This window comes from Hippichthys cyanospilos, chromosome 1 (genome assembly GCF_059441005.1).
Source record: "Hippichthys cyanospilos isolate Australia breed blue-spotted pipefish chromosome 1, RoL_Hcya_1.0, whole genome shotgun sequence".
Classification (NCBI taxonomy): Eukaryota; Metazoa; Chordata; class Actinopteri; order Syngnathiformes; family Syngnathidae; genus Hippichthys; species Hippichthys cyanospilos.
Window position 1 is genome coordinate 17743701 of NC_142369.1, and position 21995 is coordinate 17765695.

The 21995-nt window shown below is 39.2% G+C and overlaps 2 protein-coding genes across 2 annotated transcripts in view; both read left to right on the forward strand.

Moving 5' to 3' along the window:
• The first annotated feature begins 1673 nt into the window (after nt 1-1673).
• Nucleotides 1674-2742, forward strand: LOC148429474 (forkhead box protein B2-like). The gene has a single exon (XM_088424177.1). It carries the CDS (start codon nt 1674-1676, stop codon nt 2586-2588), a length of 915 nt encoding a protein of 304 aa, XP_088280303.1. The 3' UTR covers nt 2589-2742.
• A 6817-nt stretch (nt 2743-9559) lies between these two features.
• vps13a (vacuolar protein sorting 13 homolog A) overlaps nt 9560-21995 on the forward strand; it is a 37854-nt gene continuing 25418 nt past the window's right edge. The window contains exons 1-25 of the mRNA XM_088417041.1: nt 9560-9706; nt 12455-12498; nt 12573-12615; nt 12689-12784; nt 13160-13261; nt 13374-13483; nt 13590-13649; nt 14257-14316; nt 14461-14541; nt 14660-14726; nt 16075-16202; nt 16618-16724; nt 16804-16975; nt 17299-17361; nt 17446-17584; nt 17670-17764; nt 18341-18483; nt 18578-18779; nt 19122-19236; nt 19614-19750; nt 19810-19942; nt 20523-20640; nt 20800-20944; nt 21306-21414; nt 21505-21677. Of these exons, the coding sequence (XP_088273167.1) occupies nt 9607-9706; nt 12455-12498; nt 12573-12615; nt 12689-12784; nt 13160-13261; nt 13374-13483; nt 13590-13649; nt 14257-14316; nt 14461-14541; nt 14660-14726; nt 16075-16202; nt 16618-16724; nt 16804-16975; nt 17299-17361; nt 17446-17584; nt 17670-17764; nt 18341-18483; nt 18578-18779; nt 19122-19236; nt 19614-19750; nt 19810-19942; nt 20523-20640; nt 20800-20944; nt 21306-21414; nt 21505-21677 (2742 nt within the window). The 5' untranslated portion in view covers nt 9560-9606. The remainder of the gene's footprint in view (nt 9707-12454; nt 12499-12572; nt 12616-12688; nt 12785-13159; nt 13262-13373; nt 13484-13589; nt 13650-14256; nt 14317-14460; nt 14542-14659; nt 14727-16074; nt 16203-16617; nt 16725-16803; nt 16976-17298; nt 17362-17445; nt 17585-17669; nt 17765-18340; nt 18484-18577; nt 18780-19121; nt 19237-19613; nt 19751-19809; nt 19943-20522; nt 20641-20799; nt 20945-21305; nt 21415-21504; nt 21678-21995) is intronic.

Consider the following 21995-nt stretch of genomic DNA (forward strand, 5'->3'; position numbering starts at 1 on the left):
ATAAAACACCTCCTTTGTCCACCAGAATGCCCATGAGTAGAAGCAAGGTCTGCCAAATTCACCAAAACTGGCATGAAAATCAAAAAGTGTCGAACATTCGTTTGCCTGCCTGTGAAGCTACAGGACCCTCTGTTTTGTACATATGGACAATGAAGTGTTTCCAGTTCACCGAAGAAACATTTTTGAATTTGAAAGAGATCTGTGGGAAAAGAGGTATGCATGAGTCCAAATTCAAAAACAAAATTGGTTGACTGTGAAATGGACACACTAATCAATTGTCTACAGTTGTGCTCCCTTGCAATAAATATTATTGTCATCTTACCTGTCATCACTCCTTATGTAGTGACCACAGAAAAGGCATTGAAAAAGAACAGTACAGTTGTGGGATTAGTTCATTATAGATGCTCAAGATAAGTACATACGCTTGTAAAGGTTTTGAGGACATTTTGGTTAAACTACAAATAATATGCTTTCTGGGGTAGTGTTGATCTACCATACACACCTTTACAATATCCACAAACTGTTTATTGTACGGTTTGTCTGATGTTGTATTATACATGTTGAAACTTGGCAGCACATCTTGAATCACACTTATTGGGTTTCATTGTTGCTTCAGGCCTTTCTGTGCGGAGTTAGCATGTTTTCCACTTTTGCTTCCACGTTTGCTTATGCTCTCACATTTCCCAAAACATGCATATCAGTTTGATTAGATTGTTCATAGATGAGTGAGCAAATTTTAGATCCACATGTGAAGAAAACAAAAAACAAAAAAAAAGGAGCAGTTAAGGTCATCCAATGGCATGTGGGCAGGGAGAGTCAGACATTCTGATAGTCAAACACTCCCACCAAATGAGAATTCTTACCTGGAGCAACTCCAAATCCACCTGCCGATGTCACTCACAAGGCCACGCCCCTTAAAACAAACATCCGTACGTGATACACAGTAAGAGCGTTATTTAACTTTGTTTATTTAACATGTGATTATATAATACAAGTATTATTATATTTGGTTATATACATGAAAAAATGTGGTCTTTGTTTGGTCTGTACAAAGTTATGTGATTCATTTTATTCAAGAAAATCAGTTTGGAACGAATTCAGTTAAAATCACAATATTCTATACTTTTTAGCTCACTGGTTTTCACACGCTTTGATCACTTATCAAAATAGTCTATTCGTGTCTTGATCCAATGAGGATTTTTAATGCCCTCTTCATTTTTATTCATAAGTCTCTCTCGCTCTCTCTCACTCCCCCTCCCACACATCCATACACAACTACCCTTGCGTGTCATTTTTAAAGTGTCAGTATAATAGCAGCGTCACAGACCTGCGGGGTCTCACACGAAAAAACAGCTGAAATCGGGAGCATCGCAAATGAGGAGGAGACAGAGGCGAAAGTTGGAAAGGACGGGGCTTGCAAACGGGCAAAGAGAGGACAACTTTTAAGCAAGGACTCGCACTTTTACGCACGCACGGCGCATTTACGCACCGTTTTTTTTTTCTTCCGAAGTGATTTAGGAACGTTGCGAAGTTTGCGAACTATTCATTGGAGCTCCTCCAAATGGCTCGGACATTTGGAACCAAGCTCTCTATAAGGAAGTTACTTGCTTTAGTTAATTAGGCTGAAAGGCTGTTTTTAAGTTGAAAAGAAAAAAAATAATAAAGAAAGCATTATGCCACGACCGGGGAAAAACTCTTACAGTGACCAGAAGCCTCCCTATTCGTACATCTCCCTCACGGCCATGGCCATCCAGAACTCCCAAGAAAAGATGCTGCCCCTGAGCGACATCTACAAATTCATCATGGACCGCTTCCCCTACTACAGGGACAACACGCAGCGCTGGCAGAACTCCCTGCGACACAACCTGTCGTTCAACGATTGCTTTATCAAGATCCCGCGACGGCCCGACCAGCCGGGCAAGGGCAGCTTTTGGGCCCTGCACCCGGATTGTGGCGATATGTTCGAGAACGGTAGCTTCCTGCGTCGCCGCAAGCGCTTCAAGGTGCTGCGAGCCGAACTGGCGGCGTGCAAGAGCTCGCCCATGTTGCACTACTTCCACCACCATCACCACTTACAGCAGGGCTGCAAACCGGGGCAACAGGACCCGCCTGGCCGCTTGCCCCTTATGCACATGTCGCCCACGCCAACGCACTTCCAAGGCTACGGAGGTGTCGCCGGTGCCCAGTCGGGTGGCTTTAAACACCCGTTCGCCATCGAGAATATCATCAGCCGGGACTACAAGGGCGTCGTGCCCCTGTCCTCCGTCATGCACCACCTGGGCTACCCTGTGCCCTCTCAGCTGATGTGGCCCCACGTTGGGATGCTGTCCGAGCATCTGCCCCCCTCCCCGGAGTACGCGCCCTTTGGCGTTCCGACAAAAAGCCTGTACCAGCACCATAGTGCCAACGGGCCAGCGTTACCCGCCGTGCCGGTGCCCATAAAGCCCACGCCGGCTCTCATGTCACACGGGCTGAGCGGGATGTGCACCTCGGCCTCCCCCTCGACCACTTCCATCTCCTCGTCACACCAAGGCGATTCTCAGGGGGGGAAAGGCCATCTCCTGCACCCGGCCCTCATTCTATCATAATCACGTGGATGACCGCGCGGCAGAGGAACAAAAAGGTTGAAAACTGTGTTAAAAATATTTGTATATGATATAATTTTGTTTGCACACTTGAATTAAATTTGTCATTTATTATATACGGTAAACACAATCAGACACACTGAACCCAAAGAAATTTAATCGAAAACGTTGTCCTAAATTCAGTAAGTCTACATTTTTTTGAACTCATGAATGCATCACGTATCCTGCAATTGTTCCCGACTCGTCAACATTTTGGTTGTATAGCAATGTATTGCTTGTATGATAACGATCTCGAAAGTTATAAAGGAGTAGACAATGATTGTCCGCGAGTGTCATTTTAATAATATGAGTAATTTATTTATGTGCACATTATGGGAGTGTGAATGTGAAAATATTGGGCATTCCACTATAAACTAGATTTAAGTGAGAAAATTATATGGACGCCTATATAGAAAAAATACGTTGTGTTTCTAAGAAAAATACGTTGGGGGAAACATGCCTGATATTTTACTGAAATTGCTTTGATAATAATTTATAAAGAAAATATTGCATTTATAAATTATGCTAATCCCTTCCTGCAAAATGTCAATGTTTGAATGTGCTCACACAATCTGACGTGGAGGTTATTCTAAAAATCCAAACCATAACGGACATGATTAAATGAGTAATGAAGTAGTGAAGACTTGAGTCATGCTTTTTATAGACTGGTTGGAGTCAGACCATTCAAAAACATGGCATAAACATGATTGACATCCGAGCTGATTTTTCAAATAAATTGATATGCACTTCAAACAGAGATCGGGTTCGAGTTTTTTTCTCTTTTGTTGGACGATGTTTAAACGGTGGCTTTGAAGCTCGCCTCCTCTCCTCGCATGTATACAAAGCATCACGAGAGTGACTTATATTCAAGCTCCATCATCCACCCTGTTTAGCATCCCAAAGACCCCCCCGCCCCCAATTGTCGGACCATCCTCTGAACAAATAATTGACATGCACCAGTCGGCCAAGAGAAGAGGAGGAAGGCGTGGGAGTGGAAAAATTAAAAGCCCATTTGGTTTATAACAAGCGGAGCACACGTGCATAGTAACACGAACAGACCTCTTGTGACCTCTCTTTTGTAGAGTATTTAAGTTCAAGGGTCAGCCGGTTCGACAAGATTCAAAGAAACATATTTTTTGTTATTCTTAAAGAATTCTTGTAATAATAATGATAATAATAATAATAACAATAATAATAATAATAATAATAATAATAATATCTGTGGTAATTGTGCAATCATTTTCACATCTTGAGACATATACATATTTTCAGATTATAAGTGAGCAACAACTGGATTGTAGATTTACAACGATTTAACATAAAAAAAAAAAAAAGAAAATCATGGTGACATTTGGGTTCCACTTACACCAGAGGTTTCCAAACCCAATTGAACAGGATCGTTATCAGGCTTCTTTGAGCGTGCTGATGAGCTGATCATATAAATCAGGTGTGTTGGATGACAGTCATTTAAAAAACAAGCAGGGTAGTGGCCTTCAAGGACCAATTTTGTACACACCCGCTTTACACCTTTTACATATTAAGTACTTATTTTCAAACTTCTGATACAAACAGTTGTTAGTCTCACCGTTGTAAGGTTTGATCTATGAATCTCATCTTTCCTCCAGCTTGTCAAAACTATGCTTTTTAGGCTCATTTAAGACTCTAAAATTGTTCTTTGATGTAAGTATTAATGCTTATTAGTTTTAAGTACCCCTTGACTGCATGGGTACCAATCCAGGATGTACGTTGCCTTTCACTCAAAGTCAGCTGCCAATAAAGAAAAGCTCTGACTAGATGGATGGATATTTCAAATTAGGACCTAAGACCATGTATGCCCCTGAAAGTGTGTGTGGAGGTGTGCATAGGTGCGTGCGTGTGTGCGTGTGTGTGCGTGCGTGTGTGCGTGCGTATGTGTGTGTGTGTGTGTGTGTGTGGTTATGTGTGTGTGTGTTCCCACATGCACTGTGGACATCATGTGTTAATTCCCTAATCAGCAGGCTCTAATAAGCCTCACTGCACTACAGAATAATTAAATGGCCCTAATTAAGACAGGAGCAGTAATAATGCAGACATTATTGTTCTGCTGAAGAGTGGAATTATAGTATTGTATATACGTTTTTTTAATTATTATTGCATATAGGTTAATTTTAATAAATGGGGTACATTTTGTAGCGTAGAGTGGATACACAAGTGTCAATAAACAGGGTTAACCAACATTTTTGTACACATAGAAAACAATGGAAAATAGTAAATGTCCATTGCGGGATCCAACTATGGCAATTTTAATACCTTTATTAATCACGAGGAGGAATCAACAGTGCAAGCATAGACGCAAATAGTGGGGCTTAAACCTGAACCGGTGAATCAAAAGAGCTAACTGCTACAGCCCACACTATGTTGCATTTTGCTTTGTATATGAACAATTACTACAATTTCTAAAATGCTATGTCCTATACAGGTACTTTGCACTCTAATTCTTATATGAACATCAACTTTACAGGTACCTTATCTATTTCGTATGTCGGCGTGCAGATATTTGATAGTAAAGGTGAGTGTATTTATTCAAATTGCAGTCAAATTGAGAGACTTCTCAAGTGGGGTCACTATTCAAATTTTTTTTTTGAGGCAATAGGCAGGGCACGTCATGGACCCGATGCCTGACAATCAATTGGCACATACGGACTAATTTTACAAACTCTTTAGAGTCTTCAATTAACATATCATTAATACATTTATCATGAAGGAAGAAGCCGGACCCAGGATACTGTGCTCTTCTTTTACCTTTCATGGCAACTTCAACCCTATTTTACCGAGCAGCTGCAGCAATGTGACAACATTAAAAAATATCCTCTGACTCAAATATGTGTGATTTATCCTTTAGCTGCTGAAGATTTTTTCAAGGTCTTTAAATTGAACTCATATTTGGTTATTTCACTGTATTTTGCTACATTTCCAACTATGAGTCCTGAATATATTTAAAAAAAAATGTTTTGGTGACCAAAGGCTAGATCTTCCAGACTGCAGTTCTACAAACTTAGATTTTGTCTATTGAATACTGTATAATGTTCACATTGTCATTTGTTTTCCTATGAAGTGACTTTAGTAAAACAAAGTTTGATAAATCGAATCACTGTTTAAAATGTGACTTGAAAATGAGTAATATGATGCCTCTTGAATGACTGAATAAAACATGGAGGTCAGAGGCGTGTTCGTGTCACAAGTGAAACTACAAGTGTTGCATTGACAATTGGACATTAGTGGAAATTATGCACCTTTCACAAGGGCCAAAGGTATAAATTCTACATGTGTTGTTACAATGATTAGGCCATCATAACGGGCTGCTTAATTTTTTTAATCACCATAACTCATACACACTGCAAAACACAATTGTTTGGTGATTCATTTGCATGTCATTCATTAACCCTCATCTTGTCTGATCCTTAACCACACGAACGACTAGTATTAACTACTAAAGCTTAGCAAGTCAAACTTTGCAAGTACATTTTGGAGGGAATTTAGTTTTGCTTGTGCATGTAGCATACATGTTTAAATTTATGAAGAAAATAAATAAATAAATAGATAAATCATCTCTGAAAATGGACAAAATGCCCCTAAAATGGTGGCTTCAAACCACCAAAGGTAAATACAACTGAACTGAACCCCTGTTATAACTTTTGAGAGTTGGCTACTAGCAGCAGTGCTCACACTCACAGAATTCATTATTCATTGAGACAGTCAGAGGTTGAATGAGACTTGGAGTCTCCCTTCTGTGATTTAAGAGTGAAGCGGCGCTTTAGCCATTTTTCGGAGATTTTTGATGACTTTCTTCCAAGAGTCATCTTTCATGAAACAATAGTTGGAGTCTCTGCAGAGACGACTTCTTTGTTAAGGAAAGAGTTTGGAAAAGGTCACTTTGCTCTGGGCTGCTCATTTTCTTTTTTTTGAAAGATGAAGTTACACCCTTCAATGCAATCAGACGTGTAATACATCAAGGCTAGACTACACATAATTTCAAAGGCATTGTTGTAGACTGGTCTACTTCAAATAACGGGTTGTCAGATTACTGACGTACTGTATTGTACTGTCTAGTGAACCCTCATTTAACACATGGGATTCTGTTTTGGAGCCTCTCACAATGCATATCTGGCGGTCTGTTTCAATTTTGATGTTGTATGTCTTCGAAGTAGGGTTGTGGGATTTGCTGTATATTGTAAAAACCCAGTTTATTATTCTATATATTTTTTAGATGAAATGGTGGCTCGACAATGAGCAACAATTTAGCAGGTCAATATTGCATCAGCTTTGAATGAAACACAAAATGAATTTTAGTGGATGTTTATACAGTATTTGGATTATTAAAATATTCAAGGGTTCAAGCACCAATTTGCAACACGGCTTACAGAAATACTGGTATTTTCTCTATTTATTGTTAATTGGAGCGTGAACACAAAGTACCATCCCTCCTATAAGTCGGAATCATTTAGCCCAGCATTACAAACGAGCACTTTGGCTTTTATTAGCGTAATAAAGTCAAGCTTCGTATCCGCAAAAAGCCTCCTGACCTCTTGGCCCTCTCACACTATTTAATTAATTCATCACATTCATGTTCCATCTCACACAAAATGAAGAAGCTACTCCACACAATAATGTATTTACCAGCCAATTATCATTGAACATTGTTATTAAGGCTCTCTGTTCCATAGAAATTGGATCTCATGTTGAGAAATATGTTTTTATTGGTGTATTCACCTGAGTGACTATCAATAGTTTGATTACATAAAGAATAATCAGTCGACATGAACGGTTGATATGTAAATGTAATGTTTTTTTTTTTTCTCTGAATGGCCGACAAGATAAAGTATGAAGTGTGGATGACAGACTCAAGATGGGATGGGGGGGCACTTAGGTGCTATACTTAAATTGCATTCATTCTTATTTGCAGTACTTTACACTTACAATTTAGTTGAGAAAAGAGATGTTAGTTCACAAAAGCACTGTCACTGTTGCCAACTTAGCAATTTGGTTGATACAGTACATGTATCGACTTTCACAATTATGGTACTCTTTCAAACACGTAATGAGCGAGTGTAATTCTAGCTAGGACTTCTAGCAGAATTCTTTTCAAATTGTATTCTGGGTGACAGGAAGTGTTGTCAAAGATGCCCATTTAGTCTTACTAAAGTTATGATGTATCCACATGTTAGAAACTTTGGAACAGATGACGACTGGGATAAGTACCAGCAGGCCAGTAGCTCTAGTGTGGATAAGCAGCTAATGAATGGATGGATGTACAGTAAATATATAATAAGATTTCATACAAATATTTGACTGAAAGTTGCAAGATAAAGGCCTTTGTGGTACTAAGAGAAATAATTCAAATACCAGACCGAAAGACATTGCATTTTTTTGTGGAAAATATAAAATAGATTTTCTTTTAATTTAGAAAATGACATGCTTAGTAAAGGTGACACCTTTTCAGAGGCCAGGTTTATATTTTTAAGGTAGTTTTAATCATAAAATATGACAACCGGTTATTTTGTATTTGAATTGTGAAGGTATAAAATATAAATACAATAATAATAAACTAAAATAATAATAATACGCAGTTAGGTGGAACAGTTCAGGGACCCTAGTTTAAATCCACCTCACTCCGGCCTTCCTGTGTGGAGTTTGCGTGTTCTCCAAAAAAACGCGTAGGTTCTCTCTGGCTTCCTCCCACAAAACATGCATGGCATGTGCCTATTTAACATACTAAATTGTCCTTAGGGGTGTTTGGGTGCTTGAATGGTTGTTCGTCTCTGTGTGCCCTGCAGTTGGCAAGCAACTAGTTCAGGGTGTTCCCCGCCTACTGCCCGCAGTCAGCTGGGATAGGCACCAGCAAGCCTGCGACCCTTGTGTGGATAAGCGACTCTAGAAAATGGATGGATGGATAATAATAATATAGAAAGACACATCAGAATCAATCCCTCTGTGCCCTCTAGTGGAGGAAAACATGTAACGTGACATCATTCTTTTTGCCAAACTGGGGTTATCCTCCTCCATTTTTGGCCGGATTTGAAAACACTCATCCGATCAAAGTCAGACAATTAGCATATGTCTCCTAATGATTACATTGAGCCTGGCGTGTAATTTGATCACAAAAGCTGACTATAAATGTTTATGGATACGACAGAACGTTTATAATTCCTGTAAAAAAATAAAAAAATAAAAACATAAAAATCAATACCATTGTCCTTTTTTTAAAAGCACAAAAAAAAAGCTTTTTGTTGATTCTGGGATTAAAGAGTTTAACACACAACAAGTTGGAGGCCCGTTTTACGATAGAATTGGAAATTTGTGGTTATATAGAGGAGAAGGTAGAACAGTATGATGAATTCCTTTAACGCGCTTGTAGTGATTCTGGTCCGGGCCGCGTCTTCGGAATCCGCCGGCCGGTCAATGCTGGTTGGTGATGAAAATGGAGGCCTTTCGGACTCAGGCATCTTGGTTGGAAAAAATGATTTTATTCTGTAGTTTCAATCTGATTATATTAAGAACAGACGTTCACGTGAGGCTAAGATGGCACGCGTGCATGGCTCTCCTTGTTCTAATGCGAAGATGTGGTTCCTGATCATTTGTTTAATCGTTAAGTGGGGGCCAAGTGGTCAGGAGTCCATGCAGCCACCCACAGGTCCCAAGGACTGCCCCCAGGAGAAAGCAATGTCGCTGTTCTCTCTTATTTGACAAAAGGGTTAAGTTGACAAAACAACCACAACGAGACTGCGGCATAATACAAAATAAATCAATAAGAAGTAAATGGCCATCTCTTAAAATACATTACAGTCCAACTGTGCACCTCCCGATGGCTGAATTACGTTGATGTTTGGAACTAGTGTGGGGACGTCACGACCCCGCCCACCATTTCGTAGGTTTGTTCTGTCAAAGCACAGAAGGGAGCCCACGGAAAGTAAACATGGTGATAGGGAGATGAGAAGAGTCCAAAATGGTATTCGAAAGCGTCGTGGTAGACGTTCTCAACAGATTTCTAGGCGACTACGTGGTCAACCTTGACAGCTCGCAGCTTAAACTTGGGATCTGGGGAGGTAAAATAACATGCTTTGTGCCTTTTTATAGAGCGAGGCTGTGCCCTAATGTGCCGAGCTAGCGTGCTAGCTTCGATTGACGTTAGCTTGGAGCTCCTCCGGCTGGCATGTGTCAGTTTGTAAACTCACTTCAAATGGACCAAGTGAGTCGGACAGAACTCAGAAAGTAATGCCGAATAATATTAATGGACTACATACATTGGTAGACATACGTTATGTTAGATCTTTGCTGCTTTTCAGCGACAGTTTCCCGTGCAAAGCTAATTGCTGGCGTTATTTCAGCAAATTTCGCAGCGATTAAGGGTCACACCCATTCGTATTTTTTAAGTTGAAGCAAAATGTAATGTTCCCAATGTAATCTATTTGAATCGCCCCCGTGAAAGAGTTGCACATTCCTAAACCAGGTAAAATGTGTGACTGAATGTCGTTATAGCATATCACTATTGTTGGACAAAATAACGATTGTTACTTGTAGTTGTCACCCACGCCGATAAGAGGAATAGAAAACTGATGGTATGGAACAAATTAAAATATGTTTCTAAGCGAGCCCGTCTGGTCTCCATACAACTAAAGAAATTTTGGTTTTGTCAAGATTAACACATCCCCACACCGAATTTCTTAGCGATACGTAAGAAGAAAAAGTATCAAATTGATGTAGCCTAGCACTATCATATGAAAAGCTAGCCCAGCTGCAGTGTTATCATCGATTGGCTTTAGTTGTATTAGCTTCTAGTATTAATGTTCATCTGAGTAGCGAAGTTGTGTTTGGTCATGTGACACCACTGCACTAATTGAAAAAAAGGATTCGTCTGCTAACCCAGAGGTTGTGTGTTGGATCTCAGTGCCTTGTGTCCATGACAAAGTGTTCTTGAGCAAGATACTGCTAAACCCCCAAGAGATCCAACTATAGGTGAATGATTAGTTAAAGCTCATTGAGATCCTTGAAGGTGGAAAACGCCCAAGCCCATATTTAGTTCAACCATTCAGAGGGTTTAATAATCAGGGGTGCACATAATCTTTTTTGTGGGTTTTTCACATGAGTACCAGGACATACTGATTGGTACTCACCCTTTTCTGCCGTTCTGTTATCCTCAATTTCAATCTCATTGTCACTCTCATAATAAGTGCACTGTCTGTGTGTGCACAGCGACTTTGCATTATTCAAACCTGTGTCTTCAAAGTTTCATAAGTCCATCAGTTATGGTTTGTGCGGTTTGCTCGGGACCCAGACTCAATTCGCTTATTTGTTTGCCATAAATTGCGCTACATTCACATGCTTTTTTTCGTACATGTCAAAGAATGGATGACTGAAAATGTTCAGCCCTGTATCAAATGCACCGGTTTTGTCTGTTAGTTGAGGACATGAGCGCCACATACAAGTGTGCTTCAAGCCACGGCACATTTTGGAGCCTCTTTTTAGGGGAAATAAAAGTTCAGCTCAGGCTTGGTTGTTGTCATGGGTGAAAGTTAGGGAGGATGTGCAAATGCTCGCTGTGAAGAACGCAACTGTACGCATCTGGGATTTCTCTCGCACATGCGCACCTGCGTACCAATTATGTGCATTTGTACATCAATCTCACTTTTAGCCTTATTGAAGATGAGGTGAATGTAAAATCTGACTGGCATTTACCTTGCAACATGGAAGCTGAAATGTGACTAGACAATATAATAATACACCATAAAGGATCACAAGCTGGCCAGCCAAGATAAACACTAAGAAATAAAAACAATAATAGTGATGAAAATATATGACTACAATTTAATGTAAATTTTCAAATGGAGGTTTGTACTTCTGATAGTGTTGAGGCCAGCAGAGAAGGTATTGGAGGCCCTGACTATATGCTAAATATTTAGTAAATCTTGGTCCTATATAATATATGAATAAAATCATGCCATAGACAAGTTCAAACAATTCTGGGAATTCTTTTCGTTGTGAATGTGAGTCTCTTATCATTCTATAGTTTTTGGTCTAATAGTGTCCCATCAACATTCTTGAAGTAGAAAAAAAAAAACAAATCAACTCCACTTTGCCACTCGATGCCCATAACGATAGAACATGAGTATTGATTGTCTTAAATAATGCACATGCATTGGGAGCAAGTCAATCAACTTTGCAGTTATGTCAAAAGCTTTCCAGTTTGATTGTGGAAGTGTTTCTTAGGGCCTTTTGTTGTTATGGATTAGGGCTTGGCATAATGATCCTTAAATAAAAGGCAACCCAAAAATTAGTATTCCCCTGCCTCCACTTTTCTTGTAGAATCTTTGATTTAGTTTTCTATTCATTTGAAAAATAAGTCCGTACATTTCAGGAAAATGTCTCTGTCAACACATGCATGTTATACAAGTTCTAACAAATTAACATTTGCGAACTTAAAGAACAAAACAACATAAAATGAATTTTCAAACTGGGCCAAAAATGTTCAAAATGTTATGCTTTTGTAACGCATACTGTATATCGTCGACACTTTGCCTTGCCAACGTTCAGTGCGAGTGACTCAGCTATTTTCTTTCAACAGACTCCTTCCTTGCAATATGCAAACCAACGTGAAAGTGATTCTGCTTATGCTGTCTGTCTCAGCAGGAATTGAAATAAAACCAATTGCTAAGTGGGCGATCCTGATTGTGCTTTTGTCAACTAGCTCTTTACGTACCCATATTATTACTTTAAGCAGTGCACATTAGTGGGAGTTTATAAGGAAGGTCAGGACATTGTTTGTAACAATTGGGTTTTATATCTTTTTTTGACAGGTGATGCCGTGCTTCGAAATCTTGAAATTAAGGAGAATGCTTTGGTGAGTTGTTTGCCAAAAATGCATGTACTGGAATCTAAACTCATACACGTTTTTATTATTTCTTCTACTCACAGAGTCAGCTTGACATTCCGTTTAAAGTAAGAGCAGGACACATAGGTGAGATTGTTTCTTTTGGACTTCTTGCTCTTTGGTTTTCCTTCAGGTTTCCTCATACATTTTATCTTAATAGGGCGCCTGGAGCTCCGGATTCCCTGGAAGAACCTTTACACTCAGTCCGTGGAAGCCACACTGGATGGCGTCTATCTGCTTATTGTCCCAATAGCAAGTGTGTAAGATTTCCCATTCAGAACAATTGTATTTATTCCAGATTCCATGTCAGCCGCAGGCCCAACCATTCAGTAGAACTTAATCTGTCCAATATGTGCTGCAATCAATAAAACGCAATTGATACAGTTTGAAACCACACATCGCCCCTCTAGCTTTTTTTTAAACCACTTGTGTCACATTTATGTCAATATATTTAATACATAATAAAAATGTACTTAAACATGTATAGTATAGTTTTTCTTTTGATTTGATACTCCCAGTACACTTTTACCTGAAATCTGATATCAAACATAACAGAAAGACAGTAAGGTAGAGCATATTGAGGTCTGTAATGATTGTATGTTTAGACTTTGATTGTTTCTCTTCATCACAGGTATCAAGTATGATGCAGAAAAGGAGGAGAAGCAGCTGCAGGAAGCACGACAAAGGGAGCTGCAAAGAATCGAGGAGACAAAGCTGAAGGTCGCCGAGCAAGGTTAATCTTGTGTGCCATAAAACTGGAGGGAAATCAGTTTCGAACACCAATTACAGTAATCCACATAGAAATGTGATGCTGCTTGCGGCTTTAAGTCCTATTTGTTTGACAGAGAACCCCACGGTGGAGAAGCAGGATACTTTTGTGGAGAAGCTTGTCACTCAGATCATCAAAAATGTTCAAGTCAAGATCTCCAATATCCACATTCGATATGAGGATGACGTGAGTATTCAAAATTTTGAGTGTATGTTTAGTGAAGAAACACAGAAAATACATCATTTTTCCTGTGTTGTTTTAAATGATTTCCTAACATGTTCATTTTCCTCAGGTCACCAATCCACAGTGCCCTTTGTCGTTCGGCGTGTCTCTTAGCAACCTAAGTCTTCAGGTAATCTCACTTGACATCAATTTTGACTGGTTATATAGCATTGTTATTAGGTTTGAAAGGATGCAGAAGAAGTGTGTATGGAATGTACTTAGATTATCAATTTTTATTGCAGTCATTTGCTGATAACCCTTTATTGGTAAACTCATTTGTTTTTGCTCATTGATGTACACTCTGAACCTCATGCAAATAGAAAAAATATGAAAAGCCAAAATTATTCTGTATTATGTATTACATAACATTGCTCAGTCATTACTAAGTAGATGCTCCTCTTTGAGCAAATACAACCATATTTTAACTAATAAAATCTTCTTTTCTCTATAAGAAAATAAACTACCCATGTTGCACCTTCCTAAAAGAAAACTTTGACATGATTGGGGGGCAGCTTTTATTTGTTCAGTAATTTACAATTAATAGTTTAGGAATTTGGGCATGGGTTTTAAGTTTCATTTTAGGTCATAAACTGTCCCTGTTTACACAAAACAAAAACACTTTTATATTTGACATTTTGTTCCCCTACTGTTAACTCATACCATAAAGTTTGTACGAAACCCGGACTTTTGGCCAATAATTTCACCCCAAATAATCAAACCTTTGTGTTTTTCCATAGACCTGTGATGAGGACTGGAATCCGACTGTCTTGGATGAGAATGCGAGGCTTTTCTACAAGGTATGACATTCTTTGCATTTAAACAGGAACTTTTTGTCATGCTATTTAAGTTTCTTGTTGTAAGTGTCTGATGTGAACATTTGATTTTGTCATGTGATGATGTATGGGACTGCATTGCTCTAATTACTGCTTCCTTCCTCTCAGTTGGTTCAGCTGGACAAATTGTTTGCTTACTGGAATGTCAACTCTGTGCTCTTCTCCAATCACAGTCCAGATGAAGCTTTGGTGAGTCAGTTTTTTATATTTCTTTGACATTTTTTTATGTGTCACACTAGATAAAGAACCAAGAAGTTTCTTGAGCAAGAGAAAAATGTAAAGCTTCTCTTTCTTGGTCTTTTAATAGCTATGTCTCCAGAATAGCCAGAATAGCCTGGATCTGAAAGGCTCCTGTCATGCAGACCACGATTTCAGTGAGTGTTTGAACATGGTTTCACCAACTCCATTAAAACCCTATACCTATGTGTTTTTAGTGATTAAAACAAACACAAAGACACACACACACACACACACACACAAAAGCCAAGGAGAGAGAAAAACAAATCCATGGCTTGCTCAAACTTACAAAAACCCTTTAAAGCGCAGTATACCTTACCACCTATTCTCAAGCTCACTCGCGGTTCTTCATATCAAAGTGTGTGCTTGCTAGTTTGTCACACCCAGTACAAGTTTATTGTGAAACTGACATAAAACAAAATATAAAATAGAGCAGTCAAAAGATTATTTCTCAGTCAAACTAATCAGATGTCCTAATCTATATTATAATTAACCAGTTAATTAAAAAAGGCTTATTTTTCCCACTAAAAAGTATGAAGAGTACAGTACTCGTATTAATCATTTTTACAGTGGTTGTCAGTTTACTACTATCTTCCTTGCCAGGGGCTGCCTCAAATGTTTGGAATGGTGCGTTAAACTTGTCGTGCCTTGATGAAAGGATAGTTACAATAAGTGTAAGTTACTTTGGTTTTATCTAATGTTCTGTCGGAGTGATTTTTTAAACAAAATTTACAACTGAGCACACCGATTGGAGTCTGCTTACTTGTTTTTGAATAGACGTAGGGTCAACCCTAATCCATGCATAGACCTGATCACTGAGCTAGGAGCAACCTGCCCAACCTTTAACATAACCATCCATTGTCAAATAAATAGCTTGATTGATTACATGTTTTTACAGGGTTGTGACTGTTTTTTAAATAATCAAATGTTTTAAGCGTTTATCTTTGACAGCCTGTGAAGGAAGTCATATATTAGGTTGTTATCATTATGTTTATTTCTTGTCCAGAATAGTATGCATTGATATCCATCTATGCAGTCCTAGTTCGTCTTGCCCCAGTCCTTATATAAAGCTGTTGACGCAGGAAAGTGTGAACTGAAACCTTGGCCCAGCTGTTGGCGCTTTTTGTTATGTCTTGTAATGTGCAATGTTTTGCTGAATGAATAAAAAGCAGGCGGGGACGGCTGGGTTTTTGACGGGTTTGGCGAACATGCCAAGCTCTCCCTTTGCCGGTAAAGAAAAGTCAATATTGGTTGGTCTGAGTTACTATTTTGCTGCTTAGCAGCTGCACTTGTCTTAGTCTTCTTTCATAGATTTCTCTGACACAGCCCTAATTAAATGAACATAGTATAACTGTTAAGACAAACCTTATGTAATCGAAGGAAAATGTGTTATATTAATGCTGAAAATGTGCAAAATGTTAAAAATGGGTTAACAGAAATTACTATAAATGTAAAGATTGTGAAGATATTTTTCCTGCTCCACAGTTTTCCGTCCCATCTCGGCGGGTGCAAAGCTATGCATGAATCCCAGGTCAGACATTGACTTCTCGTCTCCTAAAGTGGACCTTATGGTTAATCTCAGCGAGGTGGCCATAGAGCTTAACAGACCCCAGGTAGGCAGTGTAATGACATGGATTTTCCTATAATAGCCTTGATTTATACAGCAGGTCCAAGTACCCAATACACATTCAATGCTTTTATAAACATATCAAGTGACAACATATTCATAGTCTGTGTACAATAATTTGATTACATCAAAATGGCAATGGAGTATGTATATCCAGTGCATTACACCCCGCACATATGTATTGAATTTTTCTCCGCTTTTGAAAAAAAAATAATAATTAATAATAATTACAGTTAAATTGTCTTTAGTCTTCCATGATGCATATCCCAATTGTGCCACTTTACAGCATTGGGGAAAAACTCTAACTAAGCCTAACCGAATTGTGTCACTTGAAACATGTCTAAGTCAAATGCTTTGCTGGAGTGAAATTGAATCACCCTAAGTACTGGTCCTCTTTCTAGTACATCAGCATCTTGGAGCTGCTGGGCTCAGTGGATTTGATGTCTCGTAACTTGCCATACAGAAAGTACAGACCCGAGGTTTTTGTACACAACAATGCCAACGTTTGGTAAGACACTGTTCTGTAGTTTTGACTTCTTTTGTAATATCCCCCACAACTGTACAGATATTTGCTGTGATGTCTACAGGTGGAACTATGCCATCACAGGCATCCTGGAGGTGGACGTGAAGCCCAGACTCCATATGTGGTCGTGGCCACACATTCAGCGACACCGCAAGCTGGTGAAGCACTACCGCGAGCTTTACAAGATTAAGATCACCAGCAAGAAACCCAGTGAGGAACTCCTCAAACAACTGCAGGTTGGTTGTCAATTAGCATGGTTATCACAATCTTTATTCACCTAAAGTGCATAATTTACATTGTAAAATGTCATGGCGTGCCGACAAAAGCACATTACAAAAAGTACAGTATCCTGTGAAAATGATTAAATGATTAAATCTGGGCCTGTTCACTTATATACATGAAGCTTTATACTGTGTATGTTGTATGAATGGCAAAAAACAATTTAGGTTGATTATAATTTATGACATAGTAAGTTGAGTTTAAGATAGTTCTGTTTTGTATGTCACTGGCTTAAGTCATGCTTCCCTCTGTCAACAATGTTTCTTGTTTATGTTCTCAGGAGCCTGAGAAGACATTAGATATTTTTAACATCACACTAGCCAGACAGCAGGCTGAAGTGGAGGTACTGTCATTTCTCTCAGGCCTGCACTGCATTGGATAAGTGGTAAATATTTGTCAGTATTAAGTATTTTGTTTCTCTCCTCAGGCAAGTAAGGCAGGGTTGCGTATTTACCGTCCAGGCTTGAAGATGGAGGAAGAGGAGAATCAAGGATGGCTCAGCTGGATGTGGAACTGGGGGGCAGAGCCTGAGTCTGAAAAAAAAGAGGTCAAGAGCACAGGAGGAGGTAGGCTGGAGGAAATGGTGCTTGTCCACATACCTTGCTGTTTTTTATTTAAGCCCATACATTCTGTTAACTTGTTTCCACACAGGCTTTGATGAGCTGTTAACCCCCGATGAGAAATCCAGGCTCTATGCTGCCATCGGATACAGCGAAACAGCCGCTAGTTCTATTTATCCAAAGGATGTGAGTCTCTTCCCATACGCTGTGCATTACCCCCCCCCCCCCCCCCCCCCCAAAAAAAAAATGCAATTTAAGTACATCCATCCTTTTTTTTTTTTTTTTTTTTTTTTTTTATTGCTTGTTCTTTTGGGTGAGCTTGAGCCTATGGGGCACATACAGTCCAACAACCATTCACACAACAACTTCATGGATCGTTTGAGTGTACCATTTACTAGAATCTAACGCTATTCAATATCATTAAGCTTTGCTTACCATTTAGCTTCTACATGACAGTGTTTCAACATAGTTCAGTTGTCACTTGGCGACGACAGCTCAACCAGTCTACATCCTGAGTCAAGTGCATAGAATCTTTTGTGTGAGGGCAGTATTTGCCAGGTTGTGACATCACAATAGGGTAAAATTCAGAATCGCTTTCTCACAGACACTTAAACAATACTCCTCACAAAAGATGTACTTATGAGTGTAATTTCTGAGATCCAAGCGTTTTTATACAAACTATGCCGGTTTTAAATCATTTGGGCCCTTTGCGTGTTGGTATAAATCTCACCACTTTCAATGCTATTTACACTTTTTTTCTAGTTTGAGGACATGAAGGTAAATTTTCATATGGAAAAATTGAGCGTCTCCATCCAAGACTCCGAGGAGAAAAACGAGATCATCAAGTTGACAGTGGGGGAACTGATGTCCTCATTGACGCAGAGACCTGGAGCAGAAGCCATCAAGTGTGTTTTATTTGTGTTATACATATGGCCATCATTTAAATATATATGTTCAGTTTTGATCATAATAATTAAAAAAAAAAAAACATCATTGCAGATTCACAGCCGAGCTCAGTTTATTTGAGATCACAGGTCTGGCAAGTAGCCGGCCAGCTCCCACCATCCTGTCGTCTAAGACGGTCAACACAGACACAAGAATTCCGTTGCTCAGCCTGTTTTTTGAGACTAATCCTCTGGATCAGAGGGCCAATCAGCGGTTCTTTGCTGAATCACAGCCACTGGAAATCATTTATGATGCCGTGAGTACACTTCGCTAATGTTAACTGTTTCAATCCTAGACATATTTCATGTCTTAATTTATTTATTAGTTTAGTAATTCTAATACCCAATCATTGAAATGAGTACTTTTAGTACCTAAAGTAATTACTTAAGTACCTAATTCATTTAGGACAAAATTATTAATTAACCAGCTTTGTTTGGACACTCCTTTAGCCAAACACTTGAAAAAATATGTATATTTGAGTACCTGGGATTGAATATCTGAACAACATAAAACAAAAAACGTGGTTGGGACTGAATTAGTTAATTGTCTCTTGTCATAGAAGTGATAACATGTCTGGGTGTTTTCTTTATGCGTGCAGATGACAGTGAATGCCATGTCAGCATTCTTCAGACCTCCTGATGACCTGCAGCTGGACGAGCTCACCAACGCCACACTGATGAAACTGGAGCAGTTTCGAGATCGTACAGCCACTGGTCAGTTGCGTATACATCAAGATTCTCTTAGGACTGAACTTGTGTATAGTACAGTACAATAGAGCCTTTGAAGCAGTGTTTTCCAACCTTTTTTTTAAATAATTTTTTTTAAGATAACTTTAAAGGTTGAATCTTGAATGTCTTCAGCACAATAAGAATCTTATGTAATACAATATGGCTACCCATAGAATTATGTATTTGATAACCAAACCAAGTATACTGATTACTCAGACTTCTACCAAAGCCAACTGAGTTTTTATATTATACTTTAGATACCATTAGTAGTGATCGTTCTCTGGAATCAGTGTCATTCAAAAGACGTTCATATTTATATGGACCATCTTGTATCTTTTTTTTTCTTTTTTTTTTTTAAATAGGACTAATGTATGTGATCGAGACGCAGAAGGTGTTGGACCTGAAGGTGAACCTATTGGCCTCCTATGTCATCATCCCACAGACGGGCTTCTATGATGGCACTCAGAACATTGTGTTGCTGGATCTCGGACACTTGAAGGTGAGGAAATATCAGATTGGAGTTTTCCTGAAGGTTAATTTCTTAACATGTGTTTGTAGATGTCCAGTCAGTCCAAAAAGCATCTGCCTCAGCTGTCAGTGGGCTCCAGTAAACTCGAAGACATCATGCAGAGAGCTTATGACAGCTTTGACATCCAGCTCAGTAACTTGCAATTCCTTTTCAGTAAACCAGGTACATATAATTTATCCTCAGATTTACTTTCTCAGTGTGAAGTCTGGTTAGTTGAATATAAAACTAGTATAGTATTGCATGAAGGACAAAAGGACACGATTTGACATGTATGAGACATCAAAAAAAAAGATTCTTTTTAAGAAAGTGTACAGGTACAGATTACAAGATTAAAATGATTGCCTCTGGTAAAATCCAGATGAAAAGAAAAGTGATGCAATCTGTGTGAACTCACTGGCCCCATGCCGAGTTTGCCCTTGTATGTGTGTGATATCACTGCGCCGAGTAGTCCCCTCATCTTCAGACTCTGAAGATGGTGTTGTGTCATGGACACTATGTTGCAGACAACATTAAAATTTGTAAAAATTGTCATATGTTTTAATCATGACTTTTCCCTTCAATAATAAACATTTAATTGTTCTCCCTGTTACTACATCTTTGTCTGCATAGTTGGATGATAAAATACATTCTTTGCAGTAAATCAATAATTTTCTGACTAAGTGAAATTTCCTGTATGATTTTCGATGGATGGGAATCAGAGAAATAAATAGAGATGCTGATGTGTAAAATGTTCTCGCAATAGATGGGAACTGGAAAAAGGCTCGCATGCAGAAGCAGTCGCCGCTACACATCCTGGAGCCAGTGGATTTGAAAATGGAGTTCAGCAGGGCCATGGTGGTCAAAGACTCACGCATGGCAAAGTAAGTGTCAAATGAAAAGTTTTAACAATTTAAAGTTTCAATTAAATTGGTGAGTAAAAGTACATTCAACAATAATTTTGGAAATTCTCAATAATTTAGTAAATAATTAACATATAAAGTATTTAATGGCCTTTTTTCTTGTTCCCCCCACCCCCCCAGATATAAACTTTATGGAGAGCTACCTCTGCTCTCCCTCCGAATCTCCGATGCTAAGCTTCGAAATGTTCTGGAGCTGGTGGACAGCATCCCACTCCCGCAGACAAGTCCTGCTCCACCCAGCGCTGGCGTGCCCCCACAATCAAAGGTGTGCACACAGCAGGGCCACAATACCCGGGAAAGTAACCTAAATGGTTTAATATTGGCTCACAGTAAGGTGGAATACCAACTTCTACTGATGCAATGTTTAATAATGCCCATGTTAAATGAGACTTCATTATCAAGTATTTTCTCTCATCTGGTGAAAACAAGGCTGTGGTTTGTGGCAGATGACTTTATAAATCTGCCACTTGTAGATTTTAGCCTGGTACAACAATTATTCTTCAGTCGGAGGTGGTCGATTAGGATTGTTAGTAGACACAATTGCGTCATAGCATTGCTACAAGTTTGTAACTGTTGGTATACATGTTGGTAACATGTTGGTATAACTTGGACTGTCTCATTTTCAGTCCAAGCAGTTCACACCACAGCTTTCCACAAGGAGACATGTGCAGTTTGCCGACCAGCGCTCCTCTCTGCTTTTTGAGTCGTGTGACTCCATCAGCATTTCTTCACTCGGTGAGCCTGGACATCATCACCATTTGTTATTCTTAAGTTTTACATTTTCATGCACTGCAGTGTGGCACTAATGGGTTTTATTCTCTTTAGGGTCAGAAGAAGACTTGTTCTACGATGCCCCCAGCTCTCCCATCACAGGTCAGCATTTCTTTCCCGACACGCCAATGCCATTGCGCTACGCTGACCTGAACAGACGGAAAGGAGTGCAAGAGGAGCGTCAGAAGAACATGACCGACTTTCTCATGACATTTGAAATCAGTGAGGTAAAAATGTCTGGACAGGCATTGTTTTCAAATGGGAGGTATTATGATTGGTATTATAATGGATTGCATGAAGGTCCTGACCACTAATTGTGAAATTATACAGTCAAGAAAATATTTTATAAGTAGGCATGTGGTGATAACTGGATTGGCAATATATCGTGGTTTTAGAAGTTGTGGTTATTTCAAACCGTCCAAGTCTGTCAAAACCAGGAAAGTGTGGGTCCAGAAGGACAACAAATTGACACCCCCCCCCCCCCCCCCCCCAAAAAAAAAAAAACAACAACATGAAACAAAGTCGAATGGCTTTCAAAAACAAGC